This window comes from Giraffa tippelskirchi, chromosome 8 (assembly GCF_054371585.1).
Source record: "Giraffa tippelskirchi isolate mGirTip1 chromosome 8, T2T-mGirTip1v1.2.pri, whole genome shotgun sequence".
In the NCBI taxonomy this organism is placed as follows: Eukaryota; Metazoa; Chordata; class Mammalia; order Artiodactyla; family Giraffidae; genus Giraffa; species Giraffa tippelskirchi.
The window spans coordinates 145,684,119-145,704,024 of record NC_137282.1 but is presented as its reverse complement, the minus strand read 5'-3'; the positions used below and the strand labels follow the sequence as shown (position 1 = coordinate 145,704,024).

The window sequence follows — 19,906 nt, the reverse complement described above, 5'->3', positions numbered from 1 at the left end:
CTGCATTGCAGGCAGATTCTTCACTGCTGAGCCACTACGAGGATTTCCTTTCTTCAACCTTTCCGCATGTCAATCTATCTCCCCCTTCCTAGGCATCTAGTTCATTCCTCTGCGGCCTCCTCCTTTAAGTAAGTTTTGAGGTGAGCAGAGCAGGTGAACCAAAAATGGAAACTAAATTAACTTTTACATTCTAGGGCCTAGGAAGCCATCAGTTACATTTTAGTCACTTACTCTTCCTCCAATGCAAAAAAGTAGGCAGCTCCTTGGATCAGCCCCCTGGCTGCCTTTTACTGATTTTCTATTTTTGCATCTTAAACAATGGGCTTGAAGTGTTGAATACAGAATCCTCACATCGTAGATGTTCAATAAGTGTGAATTCACCTGCCTCTGGCTGGCAGCTTAGGGACATATAACAGTAATTCTGTGGTAAATTTTAAGCTTGGCCTTCTTTGTGAGGCAGGACCCAGCAAGCAAAGGAGAGAATTACAGGTGATGCTTGTAAAGCACTTATTGGCTGAAGTCCACATAAACCTCACAAGGGATTCTTCCTTTAATGCCATAGATGGGGAAAGAGGTTTGAGCTATCAAGAGATTTTTTTCCAGATCACCCAGGCAGAAAGGGGTGGAGCCAAGATTCAAACTCAGGATACTGACTTAGGGCTTCATTCCCCAGGTTTCATGAGCCATAAATGTCTCCAGCTATTGCCAAATGTCCCTTGGGTGGCAAAATCACCCAGAATCGAGAACCTCTGCACTAGATGGAAGAAGAGAGGTAATATATCTGAACCATTTGCTATGTGCCAGATGCTTTATTGGACTTCCCTCGTGGCTCAGATGGTAAAGCATCTGCCTACAATACGGGAGACTTGGGTTCGATCCTGTGGGTTGGGAAGATCTGGAGAAGGAAATGGCAACCCACTGCAGTACTCTTGCTTGGAAAATCCCATGGATGGAGGAGCCTAGTAGGCTACACTCCACAGGGTTGCAAAGAGTCGGACACAACTGAGCGACTTCACTTCACTTCAGATTCTTTATTGATGTGATACACAATTTAACCTTCACAGAAACCCTGTGAGGTAGGTATTATTATACAGTGTGCAAAGGAAGAGACTGAGGGGCAGAGAGATTAAGACCGCTCACCTTAGAAGTAGCAGAGCAGGGTTGTGAAGCAGGTTTGTCTGATTCCCAGGCTCACAGGAGACAGAAATAATAAAACAAGATCTGTAAAGACGTTTATGAGTGTTTTACAGTTGTTTTCTTAATCACCATTCTTATTTTATATCTTTCCTAGTTCATGGAAAGTTGAAGCCTGAATGTATATTTTAAGCAAGATGTCTGTTTTTCTCCCTAGGACTGTTAAGTACAGTATTCATAATTTCACTATACATTTTCTCCAGTGTCATTTCAGAAAGGCACTAAAAATTGGATATATTTTGACGTGGAGTGCCTACTGGCTCCCTCTGGTGTCAGCTAAGAGTCTGTCTGCTTATAAAGGAGCTCATGTGTGACCACATTTCAAGTTAATGAGGAATATGTTCGTCAAGAGGCAATTTAAAAATTCCAACTGGCTCTTATTGATTACATTGTAAAATTGGTTTCTTCAGATTTCACAAATATTCCATTAAGGGTTGAACATAACCTAAGTCTTATAATGTTAGAGAACAGTGAATGTGAATTTATTGTTTAAATTATTTTTTAAGGGACCCAAAGAGACATTTCACAAGATAAGACTAACTGGCAAAAACAAATGTTGTGTGTGTGTGTGTGTGTGTGTGTGTGTATGGCTTCCCAGGCAGCACTAGTGCAAAAGAACCCGCCTACCAATGCAGGGACATTAAGAGATGCAGGTTCAATCCCTGGGTCGGGAAGATCCCCTGGAGGAGAGCATGGCAACCCACTTCAGTATTCTTGCCTGGAGAATCCCATGGACAGAGAAGCCTTGCGGGGCTATAGTCCATGGGGTTGTAAAGAGCTGGACATAACTGAAGTGACTTAGCATGCATGCATGTATGTATACACACACACACACACACACACACATATATGAATGTAAATGTTCAGTCTCCCAATGATAAAAAGAAATCCAAATTAAAACAATAATATGGTAGCACTTGACACTAACCCTCAAGCAAATCTTTATCTAAGAAACACCAAATTCTTTGAGAGCAAAATAAAACAGATATACTTTCATGCTTTGCTGTGGTCTTTTGGATGTAACCATTTGGAGGAATAATTTAACAATATGCAGACAAAGCTGTCAAATCATGTACACTCTTTGATCTAATCATCCTATATCTAGAAATAGTTTAAGGCAACTACTTCAGAAGGAGGCAACAGCTATTTGCTTGTAGGTGTACATTTCAGCATTGATTGAAATAATGAAATATTATTATAAGACCATAATCTTGAATGATTTATAGAATCTAAATAAAGATGGGCAGGAAGAACATTTGGGGGGGGTGGGGGGATACAACTAAGAAAGACAAAAGTGAATTAAATTCATGGAACTGCAAGTGTATTGATATGACAACACAATGGGAGACCATGATAAGAAAAGAGCCCAGTGAGGTAGGCAGGAGCCAGATCCCACAACTAAGCTAAGAGTAGTTGAGAGATGTTGACGGAGGTCATCGAGAGGATGTGACCACATCAGTTGACCCCTGAACTGGACCCAGGCAACTGGAGGCTCCTCAATCCTCCCCTGTCCTTGAAATGAACATTCTACCCACTATCCCTGAACTAGGAGCCCCTTCAAGGATGCAGCCTTGAGAGAGTAATGTGTTAGTAAGACTATCTGGACTATATTCCTGGCTGAACCCTGGTAAGACTGCTATATAAACAAGATTCTGGTGGACAGGTGCAGGGATTGGCTTGTCTTGTAGCTGCACAAGAGAAGCCTCGTACATAAGTTCCTTTGCTTATTAAAACTGCCGCCCATTAATCTGGAGTGGTCCACTTCTTTTTTCAGTCTCCTCTTGCCCTCTGGCCAGGAAGGTCCTTTTGACGCTGAAACTGGGCACTCCCCCCATGAGAATGCAGGTTTTTACCTCTCCAATTCCAGAGACCATACTGGGCACTGATATCTTACAAAGTCAAACACAGCAAGCCTCTATCTGTGAATTATACTTTCTGTTAGAGTAATCAAACCAGTACTGAGGGGAAATACCAACTGGAAACCAGTAAGTCTACCGTCCACATGTACAGTGGTCACTGTCAAGCAACACAAATTGCCTGAGGGATGGGTGGTAAGGAAATAGGAGAAACTATCCAAAAACTGCACCAATATCAGATCATTCTGATTATAACAATCAGTAAGAGGAGAAAACCCCCAGTCACCACATTTATTTATTATCATTCCCAACTATCAGACAATTACTTTAGCCAAGGAAGTTAACTATTGAAAACTATAGGAGCGACATTATATGATTTTCTTGCCTACTTGAAAACCCTAGGGGAAAAAAGTTAGAAAATGTAAGTGACAGAATTTAATAAGAAAGCTAAATACAAAATTACAGTATAAAACAGTAAGTTTCTATCTATAAAAAAGTCATAAAACATAATAAAAAGGCCCTTTTAATATGCCCCTACAATAAAATAAAAAAGAAGAGCACTGGGATATAAACCCCATTAAACATGTGTGAAAGCTATAAGAGATTTGAAAAAATCAAGGGACATGTCACCTTAAACATATATTCACATCGTTTATAGATATTCTATATAACCATTTAATTTCATGTAACTCAAATAGAACTTCATTGTAAGGGAAAAAAGTATTAAGAAGTGCATTTGAAAAAAGAGAACCCATAGGTTGACTCTGAAGAGTACAAAAGGCAACTTTTACCATTTGACAACAAGTACTTACATAATGGTAGTCTTTAAAACCAGGAGGTAAAAAAGTAAAAAAAAAACAAAAAAAACCACCAAACATGAAATAATGCCTCACTTCACCATTAAAAAAAAGAAAAAATAGAAATTAGATCAGGCTAATAACTTGAATAGCAATGAGTCACTTTCAGTTGCTCAAACGGTAGGTAAGAACCACTTTTGGCCACAGGACAGGGTTTTTAAAACAGACAAGTAAATACTGTTCAGCATCAGGGAAACTGAAAATAAATAATCCTCCTAACACATTAATGTGTTAATTACAATGCATTGTTTTCAGATTAATTCTCCTCTGACTACTACTGATGGACAGCGAGTGGACATATGATTCAAACTGGGCCAGATCCATTCCTTTGGAAATTTAAACTTTGATTAAAACAGTCTCTTTCAAAAGAATCTGAGACTGAAGTTGACAAAATTGAGCAACAGTAGGCACCCCCATTCAAACGCTCTTGAGCAAGGCCGTTGGTGATAGCCTTCTGCTTTCTGAGTGGTTGATGTAAGTATGAGTACTATCCAATCAGAGTTGACCTGAGATACCTTATTTGTGGGCTTCCCTGGTGGCTCCGACAGTCAAGCATCCGCCTCCAATGTGGAGACCTGGGTTCCATCTATGAGTTGGGAAGATCCCCTGGAGAAGGGAATGGCTACCCACTCCAGTATTCATGTCTGGAGAATTCCATGGAAAGAGGAGGCTAGCAGGCGACAATCCATGGGGTCGTAAAGAGCCGGACATAACTGAGCAACTCAGCACAGCTCAGCACATCTTATTTGCATTCACTTGCCTCTTGCTTTTATTCCAATCAGAAACTGAGTTTTATTCAACGCCTTATTTGACTACACAGTGTAGAAACAAGCTCTGTGGCTTTGCAACCTGCTATTCTTCTTTTCTCAAGGTAGCTGATGGTTGTGTCTCTTATTTCCCAGTCTTTCCCAAAGTTTGGTGTCATGGCCAAGAAAGGCTGCAAGTAGCCACCATTAAGATGAAAAGAAAGGCAAGAAGCACCAGAAATGTCACAGACAGTGCTATTACACTTAAGGTCCACAAGGTAGGTCTTAGAGCAGATTCACCCCCAACACTGGGATCTCTATGTGAATACCGAACTTGTTTTTGACTTTTGAGCACATTGCTGGTGAATCCATCTGCCTGGCTCATTATGATAGACTGACTATCCTCTACAGGGAATTCCAGAGAGCTACTGCCCGTTGATGCCTGGGGAATCTGCCAACTACACTGTGTGCAAGGCACTATGTCTTGTCACCAAATAAAACACCTATAAGAGAGCTTTTACAAGGACACATCTGAAAACCAGAGATTCTTTTCAGAGCCACTCATGCTTTCTGCTTAAGAGTTGAGTCTACTAAAATTTCTTCATCTGTTTATGGATTTGGGACTCTCTCCTAATTTAATAAAAAATGTATTTATTTTTTTTCAATAAGCTTTCTAACTTGGAATAATTTTAGATTTAACATAAAAGTTAGATAATTCCCATATACCTCTGTTTCCTCTATTGTGAACATTTATGCATTTGTCACAAGCTAGAGCTAACACTGGCACTTTACTGTGAGTTAAACTCTAAATTTTCTTTTTATTTCATTAGATTTTACCTAATGCTGTTTTTCTGTCCCAGGATCCAACACAAAATAGAGTTGACTCTTGCACAACTCGAGTTTGAATTTGTATGCAAATACTTTTCAATAGTTAACATTACAGTGCTATGCAGTCTGTTGTTGCATCTGTGGATGTGAAGGAACCTTGAATAGGGACGGATGCTGACTATAAACTATATGCTGATTAATCCCCAGGTTGTTTTATATGGCATTTACTTATAATGTCTCCTTAACTGCTCTGGGCTGACAGTTTCTCAGAATTTCCTTGTTTTTGATGATCTTGGTAATTCTGAGGACTCATATTCTAAAGAATGTTCCTCAACTTGGATTTGTCTGATGTTTTTCTCATGTTGAGACTGAGATTATGGGTTGTTGGAAGACTAGATGAGTGAATTGCCCTTCTCAACACATCGTATTAAGGGCATATGCAAACAGCGTGGTTTATCACTGATGTTAACACTGATCATCTGAAGTAGTGTTCCAGGTTTCTGTAAAGTCACTCGCATTCTCCCTGGCTTTTGCATGCTCCACTTTAATCTGGGGAGTAAAGTTCCAGCTGCTTGATGGAGGACCATCTATTTTATTTGTTAATTCTTCTGTTTTGGAAATTTTTCACATATGCCTCATTTAGCCAATCACATCAGCATTCTTGGATGTTAAATTTTCACATTTTAAAGTTTTTAATACCACGTTCTAAACATAATCTAGACATATATATAACATATATTTTGTTCAACATATCTGTATGAATTTCCTTTTTCCTTTTCAGTTTTCAAAATTTCCCCTTCCTTTTGTGCCCTCCTCAATTGCATGCCTCATCTGCGTACATTAATTCAAGACCTGATAGGCTTTTTCATAACTTGATCGTCCCTCATCAACATATGGAAGTTTACTTTCATCTTTTAACTTCTTACAGAACTCTATACTTTTTTTCGTACCTGCCTCTGTATGTCTTACGTGTAGCTCTCAAGTGTCTAAAATGACTTACAAAAAAATAACTAGTGACTTTCTCCTTGAAATAGGGCAAACTGCTGAATCTTCTGTAAGTCTGACAATCGTTCACTTGCTTTCCAGTTTTTCTTGGTGTTTATAACACAGATCAAGTGAAGCCACTGTTTCGTAGAGGCTAAATCTCTTGAAAAATCTGACCAAGACTCCGTAATAATTTCAACGACACATCATGTGATATATTCCTACTCTAGAGATACTAGTATCCCTCTCCCCCCAACATATGCCATTAAGATTTTTGATGGACATTACATTTTAAGACATCTTCTAGGCATGTGTTAAGTCAGATCGTCAAATACTCACCAAAGTGAGCCATAAAAAGTATTAGAATGAAGCTTTGCTCTTCTCACCTGATAAGCATCTTGAGGGCCCACAAGCAAACAGCTTCAAAGAATCTCAGGTGTTAGAATCAACATTCAAATACTTCTATAGTACAAAAGTTGTGGTTACTGGAGATTTTGGCAGTCTGTTACTGGAAAACTGCACAATTTACAGACCGAGTCTAGGCCACAGCCCTCACTGATATATTTGAATGGCTCTGAAAAGAGCCTTTGGTTGCTGTCGTTTCACCGGATATTTTGATTGCTCACTGGCATTTCTGCGCTGACTACTTGCTCTGTACTTTGTGATGGTGGCTCTCGGTCTTTTTGGGTAGCAGCACAGCGTGGATATTGGGCAGGACGCCACCCTGAGCGATAGTCACACGCCCCAGCAGCTTGTTAAGCTCCTCATCATTACGGATGGCCAGCTGCAAATGGCGCGGAATGATGCGGGTCTTCTTGTTGTCACGTGATGCATTACCTGCTAATTCTAAGACCTCAGCCGTTAGGTACTCCAACACCGCGGCCAAGTATACTGGCGCACCTGCCCCAATGCGCTCGGCATAGTTGCCTTTACGGAGAAGGCGGTGGAGCCGACCCACGGGAAACTGCAATCCTGCTCTGGAAGAGCGAGTTTTCGCTTTAGCACGAGCCTTGCCACCTTGCTTCCCGCGACCCGACATCACCTAAAACAGTCTGGTAATACCCACACAAAAACCTGTAACGGACCCTACTGGACCTATTTATAGCCTGACGGTAGGTTGTGCTTTGCTTTTTGATTGGCTGATGGCCGTCTAGCCAATCAGCAAAGTGCAAGCAAATCGCCTCATTTACATACACGACACTCCCAGGTATCCAATCAGACTTGGCCTCTTGACACGTCACTTGAGCGCCGTGCCTATAAATACCACTCTTTCCACCCACAAAGCGTTTTGATTAGTCGGCGTGCGTTGCAACGGTTTGTTGTTTTTTTTTTGGCGTGTTAATACTGTAAAAGGTTGTTTGAACTATAAAGAGCTGCTAACGCTGAAAAGAACTGATAACACTAAAAAGAACTGATAACACTGATAGAGCTGCTGATACTAGCCATGCCGGAGTTGCTTTCAAAGGGTGCTACTATCGCCAAGAAAGGGTTTAAAAAAGCTGTTACAAAAACTCAGAAGAAAGAAGGAAAAAGGCGCAGGAGATGCAGAAAAGAGAGCTATTCAATATACATCTACAAAGTCTTAAAACAAGTTCACCCGGATACCGGCATCTCATCAAAAGCTATGAGCATCATGAATTCCTTTGTTACTGATATTTTCGAGCGTATTGCCGGCGAGGCGTCGCGCCTGGCCCATTACAACAAACGCTCAACCATCACGTCCAGGGAGATCCAGACAGCTGTGCGCCTGCTGCTGCCTGGAGAGCTGGCTAAGCATGCTGTGTCCGAAGGCACTAAGGCTGTTACCAAGTACACCAGCTCCAAATAAACTTGTAGAAGTAATTATTTTCCAATAAACCAAAGGCTCTTTTCAGAGCCACCTAAGACACACTTGAAAAAGCTGTGGGCTCCGTAATTCACCTTACGGTAGCTAGCTAGTAAATATCTGCTGCAGAGGACCCCGGTTCGATTCCTGGGTCCGGAGTGTTCCCCTGGTGAAGGCTAGGCTACCCACTCCAGAATTCTTGGCCTTCCCTGGGGGTTCAGATGGTTAAAGACTCCTCGTGCAATGTGGGAGACCTGAGGTCGACCCCCTGGAGAAGTGAATGGATACTTAATTAAGTCCAGTATTGCCTGGAGAATTCCGTGGACAGAGGAGCTTGGTGGGCTACAGCCATGGAGTTGCAAAAAGTTGGGGCTGAGAGGTTTCAGTTGATAGTTAAGTTTCGGTTAAACATAGGTATTACTGTGTAACCAGTGTGCTCAACAAGGCCCCTATAAATTCAGAAAAGTTTGATGGTATACAACGTAAAACAAAGTTTCTCAGAATAATGGGAGTCAGGAAGGCTATTTAGGTTTTCGTTTCTATGAATGACTTTTTAAAAAAACTTTCTATGAAAGGCCCAAAGCTGTGCAGAGATCTAGAAAGGGAGTGTGATAAAAGGAACAGAACATTAATACATTAAAGATAGCTTTTTTCCACTGCTGGTGCCTGAGGAAGTTGGGACCTTCTGGGCCAGCCTGATTCTAAAGGTTAAGCACGTAGGCTTTTTGGCCCTAATGCCACACCCTTATATGCTGTTCAGTGCCTATTACCCCTGGAATGTGGGAATACTGCCATCACCTATATTGTAATCCAACAACCTGGCTACCCAAAATTGACTAGGAAACAGCAACAACCTCCTTTTGATTTTTTTCCCTAAATGATGGCATGATTATTTGTGGGTGTTTATGTTATGTGAGAAGGCAATGGCACCCCACCCCAGTACTCTCTTGCCTGGAGAATCCCATGGACGGAGGAGCCTGGCAGGCTTCAGTCCATGGAGTCGCTAAGAGTCGGACACGACTGAGCGACTTCACTTTCACTTTTCCCTTTCATGCACTGGAGAAGGAAATGGCAACCCACTCCAGTGTTCTTGCCTGGAGAATCCCAGGGACGGCGGAGCCTGGTGGGCTGCCATCTATGGGGTCGCACAGAGTCGGACACGACTGAAGCGACTAAGCAGCAGCAGCATGTTGTGTGATGAATCAATAAAAATGTGCCTTGTATTACTGAACCATCTGGGCTCTGCTCAGCAGACAAATACTGAAAAAACATCAGCGGTAACATTGATTAGAGCCCTGGGTGCATGGCCCTATAGTCTTACTGCCCTTTTCCCGACCCTGGCTTTACTCTCAAGCTGGTCACAGTTCTAAGTGTTCACACAGGTCAGAAGACTAAATTTATTTGGGTTTCCAATTAACTAATGAAAGCCTCCTCAGAGGATTTCCTCTCAACTCCCTTTACGGTAACACCCTAGTCCCAGAGGTTGCCGGAGTCATTCACCTTAAGGGAAATTGGAACCTTGTCGTTGATGAGGACAAGTTTAATACACGTGGCATATTTTTAAATTAAATGTAGTTCTAGATAACTTTTCTTTCCACAGTGTATTTCCCTATTCACATCTTCCAGCATTTTATTTTATATGAAAGTACTGATTTTTGTGCATGTTTTTATATCTTATTGAATTGACCTAATTTCCTTATTGGCATTCTGATACAATTCTGCTGGGTTTTACATGTTTGCAATGATGTCTGAAAATAGTAAACATTTTACTGCTTCTTTTCAGTTAGTTCACTTCTAATTTCTTTCCCTTGATTTCAGCGCTTTGTAGCTTCATAAAGATGTTAAGTAGGGTGGCCATGCTTGTTTTATCCCTCACTTTGCTGAAGATCTGTGCACTATTCCTCATTATCATACAGTGAGGAAGAATTCTCTATCTAATATCATACAGTGAGGAAGAATTCTCTATCTACTGAGAATCGTTAAGTCAAGAATGCATGTTGAAATTTATAAAACATCTTTAGAGCATCTCTGAAGAAAAAGCATAGACTTTGTCTCTTAAGATATGAGTTAATGTCATTTTAATAAACTTCCTAATAGTCATTCTTGCATAAACTCTTGCTTGGGCCTCCTATGTTGCTCATTTACTGTTCTGTTGGGTTCTGCTTGCCATCGTTATCATTTACAATTTATGCTTCAATATTGTAGGTTAAATTTATCTCATTTTTTAATGTGTGCAATGTGTACATATTTTTATTCAATTCATAAAGATAGTATGGAGGATAGTTGCCCTTTTAATACTCTGAAACTGAACAACTTTGGGATTTCTCTTTTTTTTAAAACTCTGGTAAACTTCCCTTTTTGAAACAGTTTGTACCTAGAGCCCCTTTTCAAATGCCAGTTTGACAGTTTTCTCTATTTTTCTATTATGAGTTGCTAATAATTTGTAATAAGCTTTTGGAAATTATACTTTGCCAGAAAATTCTTTAAAGATTATTTCCACTGTCTTTGTAACTACAGCTCCTTTATTAGTCTTAATTTTGTATTTGTGTTCATTTTCCCACAAATCACAATAGTTATTGGTTAACCTTTTAAGTGTATTCCACAAATCACAAAAGTTATTGGTTAACCTTTTAAGTGTATTTATTTGCTATTTCTTTATTCTGCATTTATTAATTTTACTGTTTTCTTTTTCCTAATTATTTTTCTCTTTTTCATTGTTTATCCTTTCTGCTTCCACTGGTTCATGTTATTTTTGTTTTTCCTAGCTTTTTTTTAGCAGTATGCTCCTTTTGTAGTGACAGGCCTTAGATTGCACAATTTTGATGTAAATGAATGCACTTACCATGGTTTAGTTAAATAACACCAACTGCCCCAAAACACAGTTCCAATGTCATTAATGGTGAGTATATGATTGCATAAACTACAAACTTCACTGCTGGCTCTTTAGCTCACAAGTTATTGCACAAACAACACATACAAACCATGTTTAGTCACATAATTATGTCACTTATTTTAAACTTTGTTATAAACAACAAGGTCCTATTGTATAGCACATAGAACTATATACAATATCCTATGATAAACCATAATGGAAAAGTATATTAAAAAATGTACATATATATGTATAACTGAACCACTTTACTGTACAGCAGATATTAACACATTGTAAATCAACTACATTTCAATAAAAAATACTAATTAAAAATACTTAATGATAAAACTTGTTAGCAACTGGTCATTGCACGTTGATAAAACTTGTTAGCAACTGGTCATTGCACGTTACTCAGTTTACTCACAAATAGAAAGCATAGTAGTTTAGCTGCCTCCTTGTCTCCCAGTGATAAAGGTACATGACAAAAGTCAATAGTCAACAAAATGAAAGTAGAACAAAACAACAAAAAAGTAATAATCCTGGAAGTGGGATTTCAATCAAACATAAATGGAGTTATTAAAGTAATAGTTGATGGGGAATGTTGACACTGTCACTATTGACTCTAGCTGTGCAACCGGAGGAACTCTGTGAAAGCCAATTTACATAAATGTAGAAAATGGTTGTGATGAAGAGGAAGTTCCAAAGAAAGTGGCATTGGCAAAATACTTCATATTAAAGGAATTCTCAGAGATATTTCATGGCACTAAAAATGCAAAGGATAAAATGTTGGAAGCTAATTCAAACTTGAAGAAAGCAGCACCATCCAACTACTCTTGGTCAGTTTTCAAAAAAGAAATGACACTTCTCACTGTTTTAATATTTAAAATTGCAATGTCTTTAATACTTTTTCACTTCCCTTTATATGTTTGATAGATGGTAAGAGTTTTTAATGTTTTGATAAAAAAAAATTTAAAGATCAGGGAACAATCATGATTTTTCCCATTATTAAGGCTGCTTTGCATAGCCAGTTTTACAATTTCCATACTACCTGAAGGACTACTTGCATATATACTTTTTTTTTTTCAGCTTTCATATACTTCCCTTTATTTTTTTTATTTTTTAAATAAATTTATTTATTTTAGTTGGGGGCTAATCACTTTACAATATTGTAGTAGTTTTTGCCATACATTGACATGAATCAGCCATGGGTCTACATGTGTTCCCCATCCTGAACCCCCCTCCCACCTCCCTCCCCATCCCATCCCTCTGGGTCATTCCATTGCCCCAGCCCTGAGCATGCATATATACTTTCTAATTAATTAAATCTATCATTTTTCCTTTGAGCCATGCTTCACTTTATTCCCACATGTTCTGTAAAATTCTGAATTTTCATTAATATGAGAGAGATCCTGGGAAAAACAGATTCCTTCATTTCCTACTAGGAGCTTGCAAATTATAGAAAGGGAAAGCAGCTGGTCAAACTCTCCTGTCAGAGATGCAGACCAGATGCAGACCAAGGACCAGCTTTACGGAACTTGGTGAAACAAACACAGGCAGTTGGGTTGGGTTTGCAGGCTCTGAAGATCTCTTAATTATGTTAATTATGTCAGAAAAATAAGAGTACAACTTTAGTTTAAGACAATTCACGTGAAACCACAGAAAAAAAATTTTTTTCCACTCAGATCTCAATCTGTCAGTCATACAGGGTTGGCAAGACAGAATTTTCTGAGAAAAGGACTATGGCAAAGTTAGGGTTCTGCTTTAAATATAATAATGTTTGGTTTGAGAACTGAGAAAAGCAGATCCTTTAAGTGCTATCCTCCCCAAGCACCATCTAGCTGTTAACTTCACCCTAAAATCATTGCAATGGTTACCCACTGAGATTTGCCCTGGAAGCAGGGGAGATATTTGCTGTCTCTCCCTGATTCTAAGCTGTGGTTCTTCTGTGCCACAAAACAGAACATAATGGATGCCAGTAAGATGAGGCCTGGAAAAAGGGCAGAGCAATGAGGCCTGTTTAGAAACCCAGATGCTGTAATTACCCTAAAGCCACCATAATGGCTCTGAATCAAGAAAAGGAGAAATTGCTGGTGTAGTCCTCAAAAAGGAAACTTTGTATTCTCATCTCAAATGGGTCTTTGAGGTCTACAGGGCAAGGAAAACCAATCCAGGGAGCAGGGCTAGAGGGAGCTAGACCACATAAAGCCCTTACTGCATGGTTCTGGCAGGCCAACATTGCTAACTCTTCAGTTCAGGGCAAGTCACGGATAGGTGATTATGAATTTTGTTGTTTTTCTTTATTTTGTTTTCCAAAAAAAGTTTTTAAAATTTGTGTTGCCCTTTTTTTCAGTCTTCAAACATTCACTGTGTGTGTGCATGTGTGTGTAAGAAAGAGAGGAGGTCCTTACTCTCATTGTTTCCATTCTAGTTTAGTGAGGCAGACATAAACACACAAGGTCATTTCAGTTGACTATGAAGGAGCGAGATAATTAGGTGCCTAAGGAAGGCTTTGTATTCTCTTTAATTTACTCTATAATACTTCTGTCCAGATAGTGTGATGTAAATTTTGTGAGTCAAGGTTAAGCTAAACCTTAAGATCTGTTTGGTAATATGTGAAGTGTAATAGGCTGAATTGTGTCCTGCAAGAGGATATGTCCAAGTCTTAACCTCTGATACCTAACTGTGAGCTTTGTTTGGAAATAGGGTGTAGTTAAGAATTTTGAGATTATCCTGGTAAAATTTAGGGTATCCTTATGAGAGAAGGGAGAGGGGCATCAGAGCTGCAAAGTAGAGGACCATATGAAAACTGAGGCAGGCAGAGGTTGGAGTGGCGCAGCTGCAAGCCAAGGAACACCAAAGATTGTCAGCTGCCACCCGAGGCCAGGTAAGAGACATAAATAGAACAGACTCTCCTTTGGTGCCTCCACAAGGAACCAGCCCTACTGACATTGATACTGGGCTTCTTGGCCTTCAAAACTGTGAAAGAATATATTTTTGTTTTACGTCAACCAGTTTTTGGTAACTTGTAGCTGCCCTAGGAAGCTAATAAGTGGACTTTCCTAATGAGAAATTCATTCTGAAGAGGTTAGTTATCATTTGACCCACTACAAATTCTTACAAATTCTTCAAAATTACACTAGAGGACTGATAGCAGAAGTAATGAGAGAAATTGTTTCAGTGAAAAAAAAAAAAATGATGATCAAGATGTGTGTCAAGAGCAGATACACTTGCATGAATTGAGTGGGATACCCCAGTAACTCCAGTATTCTGTGGCTGCAGAACTGGCTTTCTCCATGAAGGAATCTTAAAATCATTAGTCTAACAGCTAATGAAGATTTAGTTATCTGATCCCAATTGGATTGTTAGCAGAATTCTGCCATCTGATTTATATGTCATCTGTCTTAGCTTTTATTGTATTATTTTCTGTGAAAATCTAGTTGATCCTATATGAAAGTGACAATGAAAGTCGCCCAGTCGTGTCCTCCTCTTTGCAACCCCATGGACTATACAGTCCTTAGAATTCTCCAGGCCAGAATACTGGAGTGGGTATCCTTTCCCTTCTCCAGGAGATCTTCCTGATCCTATATACATCCTCTTAAAATAAATTTCTAAATACAAACAATAAAATATTAATGTTAATATTATCCAGATGACATCACCAGACCAAGAAACTCAGGAACTCGAAATTTCAGCAGCTGTAGGGCATCTGGCCTAATCCAGAATTTTCACACAATGCAGAAAATACAAAGAAGCAAAATGGCCTTAATGCTCCCATGTCACATGTGGCTACTATCTCAATCTTTCCACTTTTCAGATCCCTTTCACTAACACCCGATTAGAAACAAACTTGAAATAGACATACGAGAGAAGGTCAAGCCATGTTCCTCATGGCACTCAACCATAAAACCTCCCTGAAAACACATTTCAAGAGCTCCCTTCTTTGACATGTCTTGAGATCAGAGACTTCACTTACTGATTACTAGTCACTTGGGACTAGCAAATTACCTGCATGTTTCTTAACCGTATTACAGCTGGGGAGTGAAATAAAATGGATGTTAATCATTTTTCATGCTAGTGATAGAGCCTGCCTGCATATATTAACCAGCCAAACAAAAAGCCTACAGCCCTTTAGAAACTTAAGTGGCTCTTAAAAGAGCCTTTGGGTTTACAACGTCTGATGGCGGAAACTTTACTTTGAGCTAGTGTACTTGGTGACAGCCTTGGTGCCCTCGGATACGGCGTGCTTGGCCAGTTCCCCAGGCAGCAGCAGGCGCACAGCCGTTTGGATTTCCCTGGACGTGATAGTGGAGCGCTTGTTATAATGTGCCAGGCGCGACGCCTCGCCTGCGATGCGCTCGAAAATGTCACTGACAAACGAATTCATGATGCTCATGGCCTTTGAAGAGATGCCCGTATCTGGGTGAACTTGCTTCAGCACCTTGTAGATATAAATTGAATAGCTCTCTTTTCGACATTTCTTCCGCTTTTTCCCTTCCTTCTTCTGGGTTTTAGTTACAGCTTTTTTGAAGCCTTTTTTAGAAATGGTAGTGCCTTTTGTAGTCAGCTCTGGCATGGTAGTCACACAACTCCTAGATGGCAAAAGACTAGCACTGACTCAACGCAACTGCGGTATTTATAGGTACTGCGCTCAGATGCCCCGTTGGGCAGCTCACATCTGATTGGATAATTGGTGTGTGTATGTAAATAAAGTGATTCCAGTAACGTACTCTGATTTGACACAAGAGTATCAATCAGCGAATCACAACCTACCTGAGACTATAAATAGACCCCCACACCTGCCCTAACGGTAATTTTTTTCCGTTATAACAGCTCTTCATTTTTAGTTACGTCTGGTCCTGGAAAGCAGGGTGGTAAAGTACGTGCTAAGCCCTGTCATCCAGAGCGGGCTTGCAGTTCCCTGTGGGCCGAGTCCATCGCCTGCTCCGAAAGGGCAGCTGCGCAGAACGCATTAGGGCTGGTGCACCCGTGTACCTGGCAGCAGTGCTGGAGTACCTGATGGCCGAGATCCTGGAGCTGGCGGGCAATGCGGCCAGAGACAAGAAGAAGACACGCATCATTCCCGCGTCACCTGCAATTAGCTATCCGTAATGATGAGGAGCTCAACAAGCTGCTGGGCGGCGTGACCATCGCGCAGGGTGATGTCCTACCTAACATCCAGGCTGTGCTGCTGCCCAAGAAGACTTGAGAGTCACCACCACAAGGTCCAGTGCAAGCAACACTTTCCAAGTTGTAAAGCTAAGCAAACGACCTGAACGTCTGAAGAGAGTTGGAAGAGTACCAAACTGAAACCAAAGGCTCTTTGCAGAGCCCTTTACAATTTCTGAGAAAGAGCTTAGGTTTATAAAAAAAAATCCAAAGCAAGTAACTGATTGACTAGCAATAAAAAAGAACTGGCCCACAACCTCTGAAGCAGTAAATGTATCACAATTTTCACAAAACTTGTGATCTTGAGTGAATATTTTTATATTTTGGGAGTAGACAGAGGAGGCTCCTGGTGGGCGTGGGCGTGGGCGTGGGCATGGGGGGGCGGGGGGGTAAGGGGGGAGGTGTTGGGGGAATTAGGGGAGTGGGAGGGTTAGAGATTCCATTCTTCTTGGGGAAAAGAGCAAGTTTTGGCTTATGTTTGGAGAGAATGTTCACCAAGCAACTAGCAAACCAACATGCATCACAGCAGCTTTTTCTCTCAAATGCTTTCTAGTAAGGGATTTCCAAGAGTTCTAGGATGATTCTATATCCTGAAAGCTGTGACATGTCAAGCCAAAAAATAAGACATAACTATTTGACAGGTAATTTTACGTGAAAAACAGTAAATAATAGGTTGATTTCTTAACGTATGGGATAAGATTTTTTATTTTGACATACCATTTTGATGGTAAAGTACTAATATCAATATTACACTTGGTAAGTAATATGACTAAATAGCTTTCTACCACCAATTACTCAGAAACAGTAGGCACTGAATTCAACAGATTTAACCACTGAAAGTGAAGCAAAATATTTTGTTGATCTGTAGCACTGCATATGAGTAAACACCCAGAGACAACTGACAAACAGGAAAGCAGCCAAATTCAAAATTCTTGTACAAAAATGAAAGCATCTGTCAACTTAAGAAATAAGTTGTTTTTTTTTTTAAGAGTAAGTTTTTGCAACCTAAAAGTTGAGAGTTATGTTTTATTTGGTGGGACTTTTTCGGACTTCAGGCCCCAGAGACAGCATCTCAAGTAACCCTGAGAGAACCGCTCCTGGGAGATGAGGGGAGGAGCCAGGTTATATAGAAGTTTTGCAACAAAGGGCATGTAATCTGAACATTAAAAATTATTAAAGAAAACCAGATATCTCATTAGCCCTTTTCTATGCATGGGAAGATGCAATAGTCTGGGCTCAGTGAAATCATCCCTTTGATATATACCTCAGCTTTCTGAGGCCAGTATCCCATTTTTTCCCCCATATCCTAAGCTTCCTCAGGGCTCACTGTAGGGTGTGGCTGCAGTATGATGGCTGTTAGATGGCAGCCATTCTTTCCTTCCTGAGTCCTCTCAGGACTCATCAACCTTCTGTGGCGACTGCAGTTGCTGATGACTGTGATATCCTTTGTTCTCTGATAGGGCAGGAAAAATGTCATCGCTCATATCAAAAATTTTCAGGGAGGGAGGTTCAAGAGAGAGGGGATATATGTATACTTACAGCTGATTCACATTTTATACAGCATAACTAACACAACATCGTGAAGCAGTTATCCTCCAATTAAAAAATTAAGAAATGATCTTAAAAAATTTCCAAACACAACACAAAACAAACATCTACATGTTTATAACTTGAAAATTCCTTAAACAATTGCAAAGTTAAAAAGGTTTTGAACATTATTTTTGTCGATAAAAGTAGACCCAAACCTATACATAGAATTAAAGTGTTTAAAAATTCTAAGAACATAGTTTTTAAAACCTATGTTAACATATTAAAAAATACTGATGAAATGTAAGAGTTTCTGAAAAATTATAAATTGCTTAAATTAAACCTAGAAAGCAGTGAGGACTAAGATAAATGGGGAAAAAAGTCATCAATGAGCTACCATCCTTAAAGATTAGGCTTCCGAGAGTGTGTTCTCTTAGACATTTAAGGAAAAGATAAATCTACAGCTAATGAAATGGTTATAAATTGTGAAAAAAATTTTCATTTATATTTTTGAAAAAATATAAAATTTAATGAAGAAAGCATGCTACTAAATGCAGTGCAATATAAATTTTAAATAATCCATAAATCTCCATTAAATATGAATAACTAATTTTGGCAACACATTAGAAAGATTACCAAACAAGAATGTAAGGCTGTTTTCAATGCTGAATAAAACCAAACAAAGGGAAAATAAAGTCTTATGTTAAACTCAGGAGGCACTTAACATTTGCTAGTATGTTTAACTGAATAGTTTTTGTTTCTTAGTGGAAAACTAGTGATTACTGTTAGCAGACTTTTTCTTATCATAATTATTGAACAACTACTGATATATTATTAACTACAGTCCATAGTTTATATTAGGGTTCACTCTTCATGTTGTACAGTTCCATGGATTTTGACAAATGCATAATGTCGTGTATCCACCTTATAGCATCATATAGTGTGGTTTCCCTGCCCTAAAAATCCTGTGTGCTCCACCTATTCATCCCAGCCCCCTCCCACTATCAAACCCTGACAACCACTGACCTTTTTACTGTCTCTATAGTTTTACCTTTTCCAGGATGTCATTAGTTTGACCCATATAGTATGTTGTCTTCTAGACTGACTTCTTTCACTTAGAAGTGTGCATTTAAGGTTCGTCCCTGCTTTTTCATAGCTTGATAGTTCATTTCTTTTTATCACTGAGTAATACTCCATTGTATCGGTATAACATAGTGTATTTATCCATTCACCTATTGAATAACATCTTAGTTTCCAATTTTTGGCAATTGTGAGTAAAGCTGCTATAAATATTTTGTGTGTGTGAATGAATGTATATATAAATTCCTCTGGATAAATACCTAGGAGTACAATTGCTGGATCAAATAGCCAATGTTTACTTTTGTAAGAAGCTGTGGCTTCTGTAGACATAAAGAACAGACTTGTGAACATAGCAGGGGAAGGAGAGGGTTGTTCGAATTGAGAGAGTAGGATTAAAACCTGTACATTACCATATGTAAAATTGATAGCTAGTGGGAAGTTGCTGTATAACACGGAGAACTCAACCAGGTGCTCTGTGACAACACAGAGGGTGGAATGGGGTGGGAGTTGGGAAGGAGGTTCAAGAGGGAGGGGACCTATGTATACTTAATGGCTGATTCACATTGTTGTATGGCAGAAACCAACACAACATTGTAAAGCAATTATCCTTCAGTTAAAATTAAAAGGAGAAAAAAGGAAATTGTGTCTTCCAAAGTGGTCATACCACTTTGCATTACAAACAGCAATAAATGTGTTTTCCTGCTGCTCCATCTCCCAACTAGCATTTGGTGTTGTCAGTGTTTTGGATTTTGGTCATTCTAAAAGAGGTTAGATAATAGTGACATCTCATTGTAGTTTTAATTTACAATTCCCTTCCCTGGTGGTTCAGGGGGAAAGAATCTGCCTGCAAGGCAGGAGACCTGGGTTCTATACCTGGGTCAGGAAGATACCATGGAGGTGGGCATGGCAACCCACTTCAGTATTCTTGCCTGGAGAATTCCATGGACAGAGGAGCCTGGTGGGCTGTGGTT

General features: G+C 39.7%; 4 protein-coding genes across 15 annotated transcripts in view; 1 reads left to right on the top strand and 3 right to left on the bottom strand.

Moving 5' to 3' along the window:
- LOC145518219 (histone H2A type 1-A) overlaps positions 1-7,540 on the bottom strand; it is a 60,667-nt gene extending 53,127 nt beyond the window's left edge. Inside the window, exons 1-2 of one of the 3 annotated variants that reach the window (XM_081522141.1) lie at positions 7,424-7,540; positions 5,464-7,318 (exon numbers count right to left, since the gene is read on the bottom strand). In XM_081522141.1, the coding sequence (XP_081378267.1) occupies positions 7,109-7,318; positions 7,424-7,504 (291 nt within the window). In that variant the 5' untranslated portion in view covers positions 7,505-7,540 and the 3' untranslated portion in view covers positions 5,464-7,108. Of the gene's footprint in view, positions 1-5,463 lie in introns of those variants that run through there. The other 2 variants (XR_014062761.1, XM_081522139.1) reach the window with 2 other exon arrangements.
- SLC17A1 (solute carrier family 17 member 1) overlaps positions 1-19,906 on the bottom strand; it is a 215,238-nt gene that overhangs the window by 92,258 nt on the left and 103,074 nt on the right. For 3 of the 10 annotated variants that reach the window (XR_014062747.1, XR_014062743.1, XR_014062741.1), the window contains exon 14: positions 1,141-1,221. The exons of the other annotated variants lie outside the window; for them this stretch is intronic. The gene's annotated coding sequence lies outside the window, so the exon portion shown is untranslated. The remainder of the gene's footprint in view (positions 1-1,140; positions 1,222-19,906) is intronic. 10 annotated transcript variants of the gene reach the window in all.
- On the top strand, positions 7,404-8,293 carry LOC145518221 (histone H2B type 1-A-like). The gene has a single exon (XM_081522143.1). It carries the CDS (start codon positions 7,910-7,912, stop codon positions 8,291-8,293), a length of 384 nt encoding a protein of 127 aa, XP_081378269.1. The 5' UTR covers positions 7,404-7,909.
- LOC145518220 (histone H2B type 1-A) lies at positions 10,941-18,790 on the bottom strand. Its single transcript, XM_081522142.1, has 2 exons — positions 12,529-18,790; positions 10,941-12,390 (listed from the first exon to the last, which is right to left on the bottom strand). Exon 1 carries the CDS (start codon positions 15,733-15,735, stop codon positions 15,352-15,354), a length of 384 nt encoding a protein of 127 aa, XP_081378268.1. The 5' UTR covers positions 15,736-18,790; the 3' UTR covers positions 10,941-12,390; positions 12,529-15,351.

Bases quoted from the DNA above. Each gene is read 5' to 3' on its own strand.
- LOC145518221 (XM_081522143.1), top strand. From the start codon at position 7,910: ATGCCGGAGTTGCTTTCAAAGGGTGCTACTATCGCCAAGAAAGGGTTT.
- LOC145518220 (XM_081522142.1), bottom strand. From the start codon at position 15,735: ATGCCAGAGCTGACTACAAAAGGCACTACCATTTCTAAAAAAGGCTTC.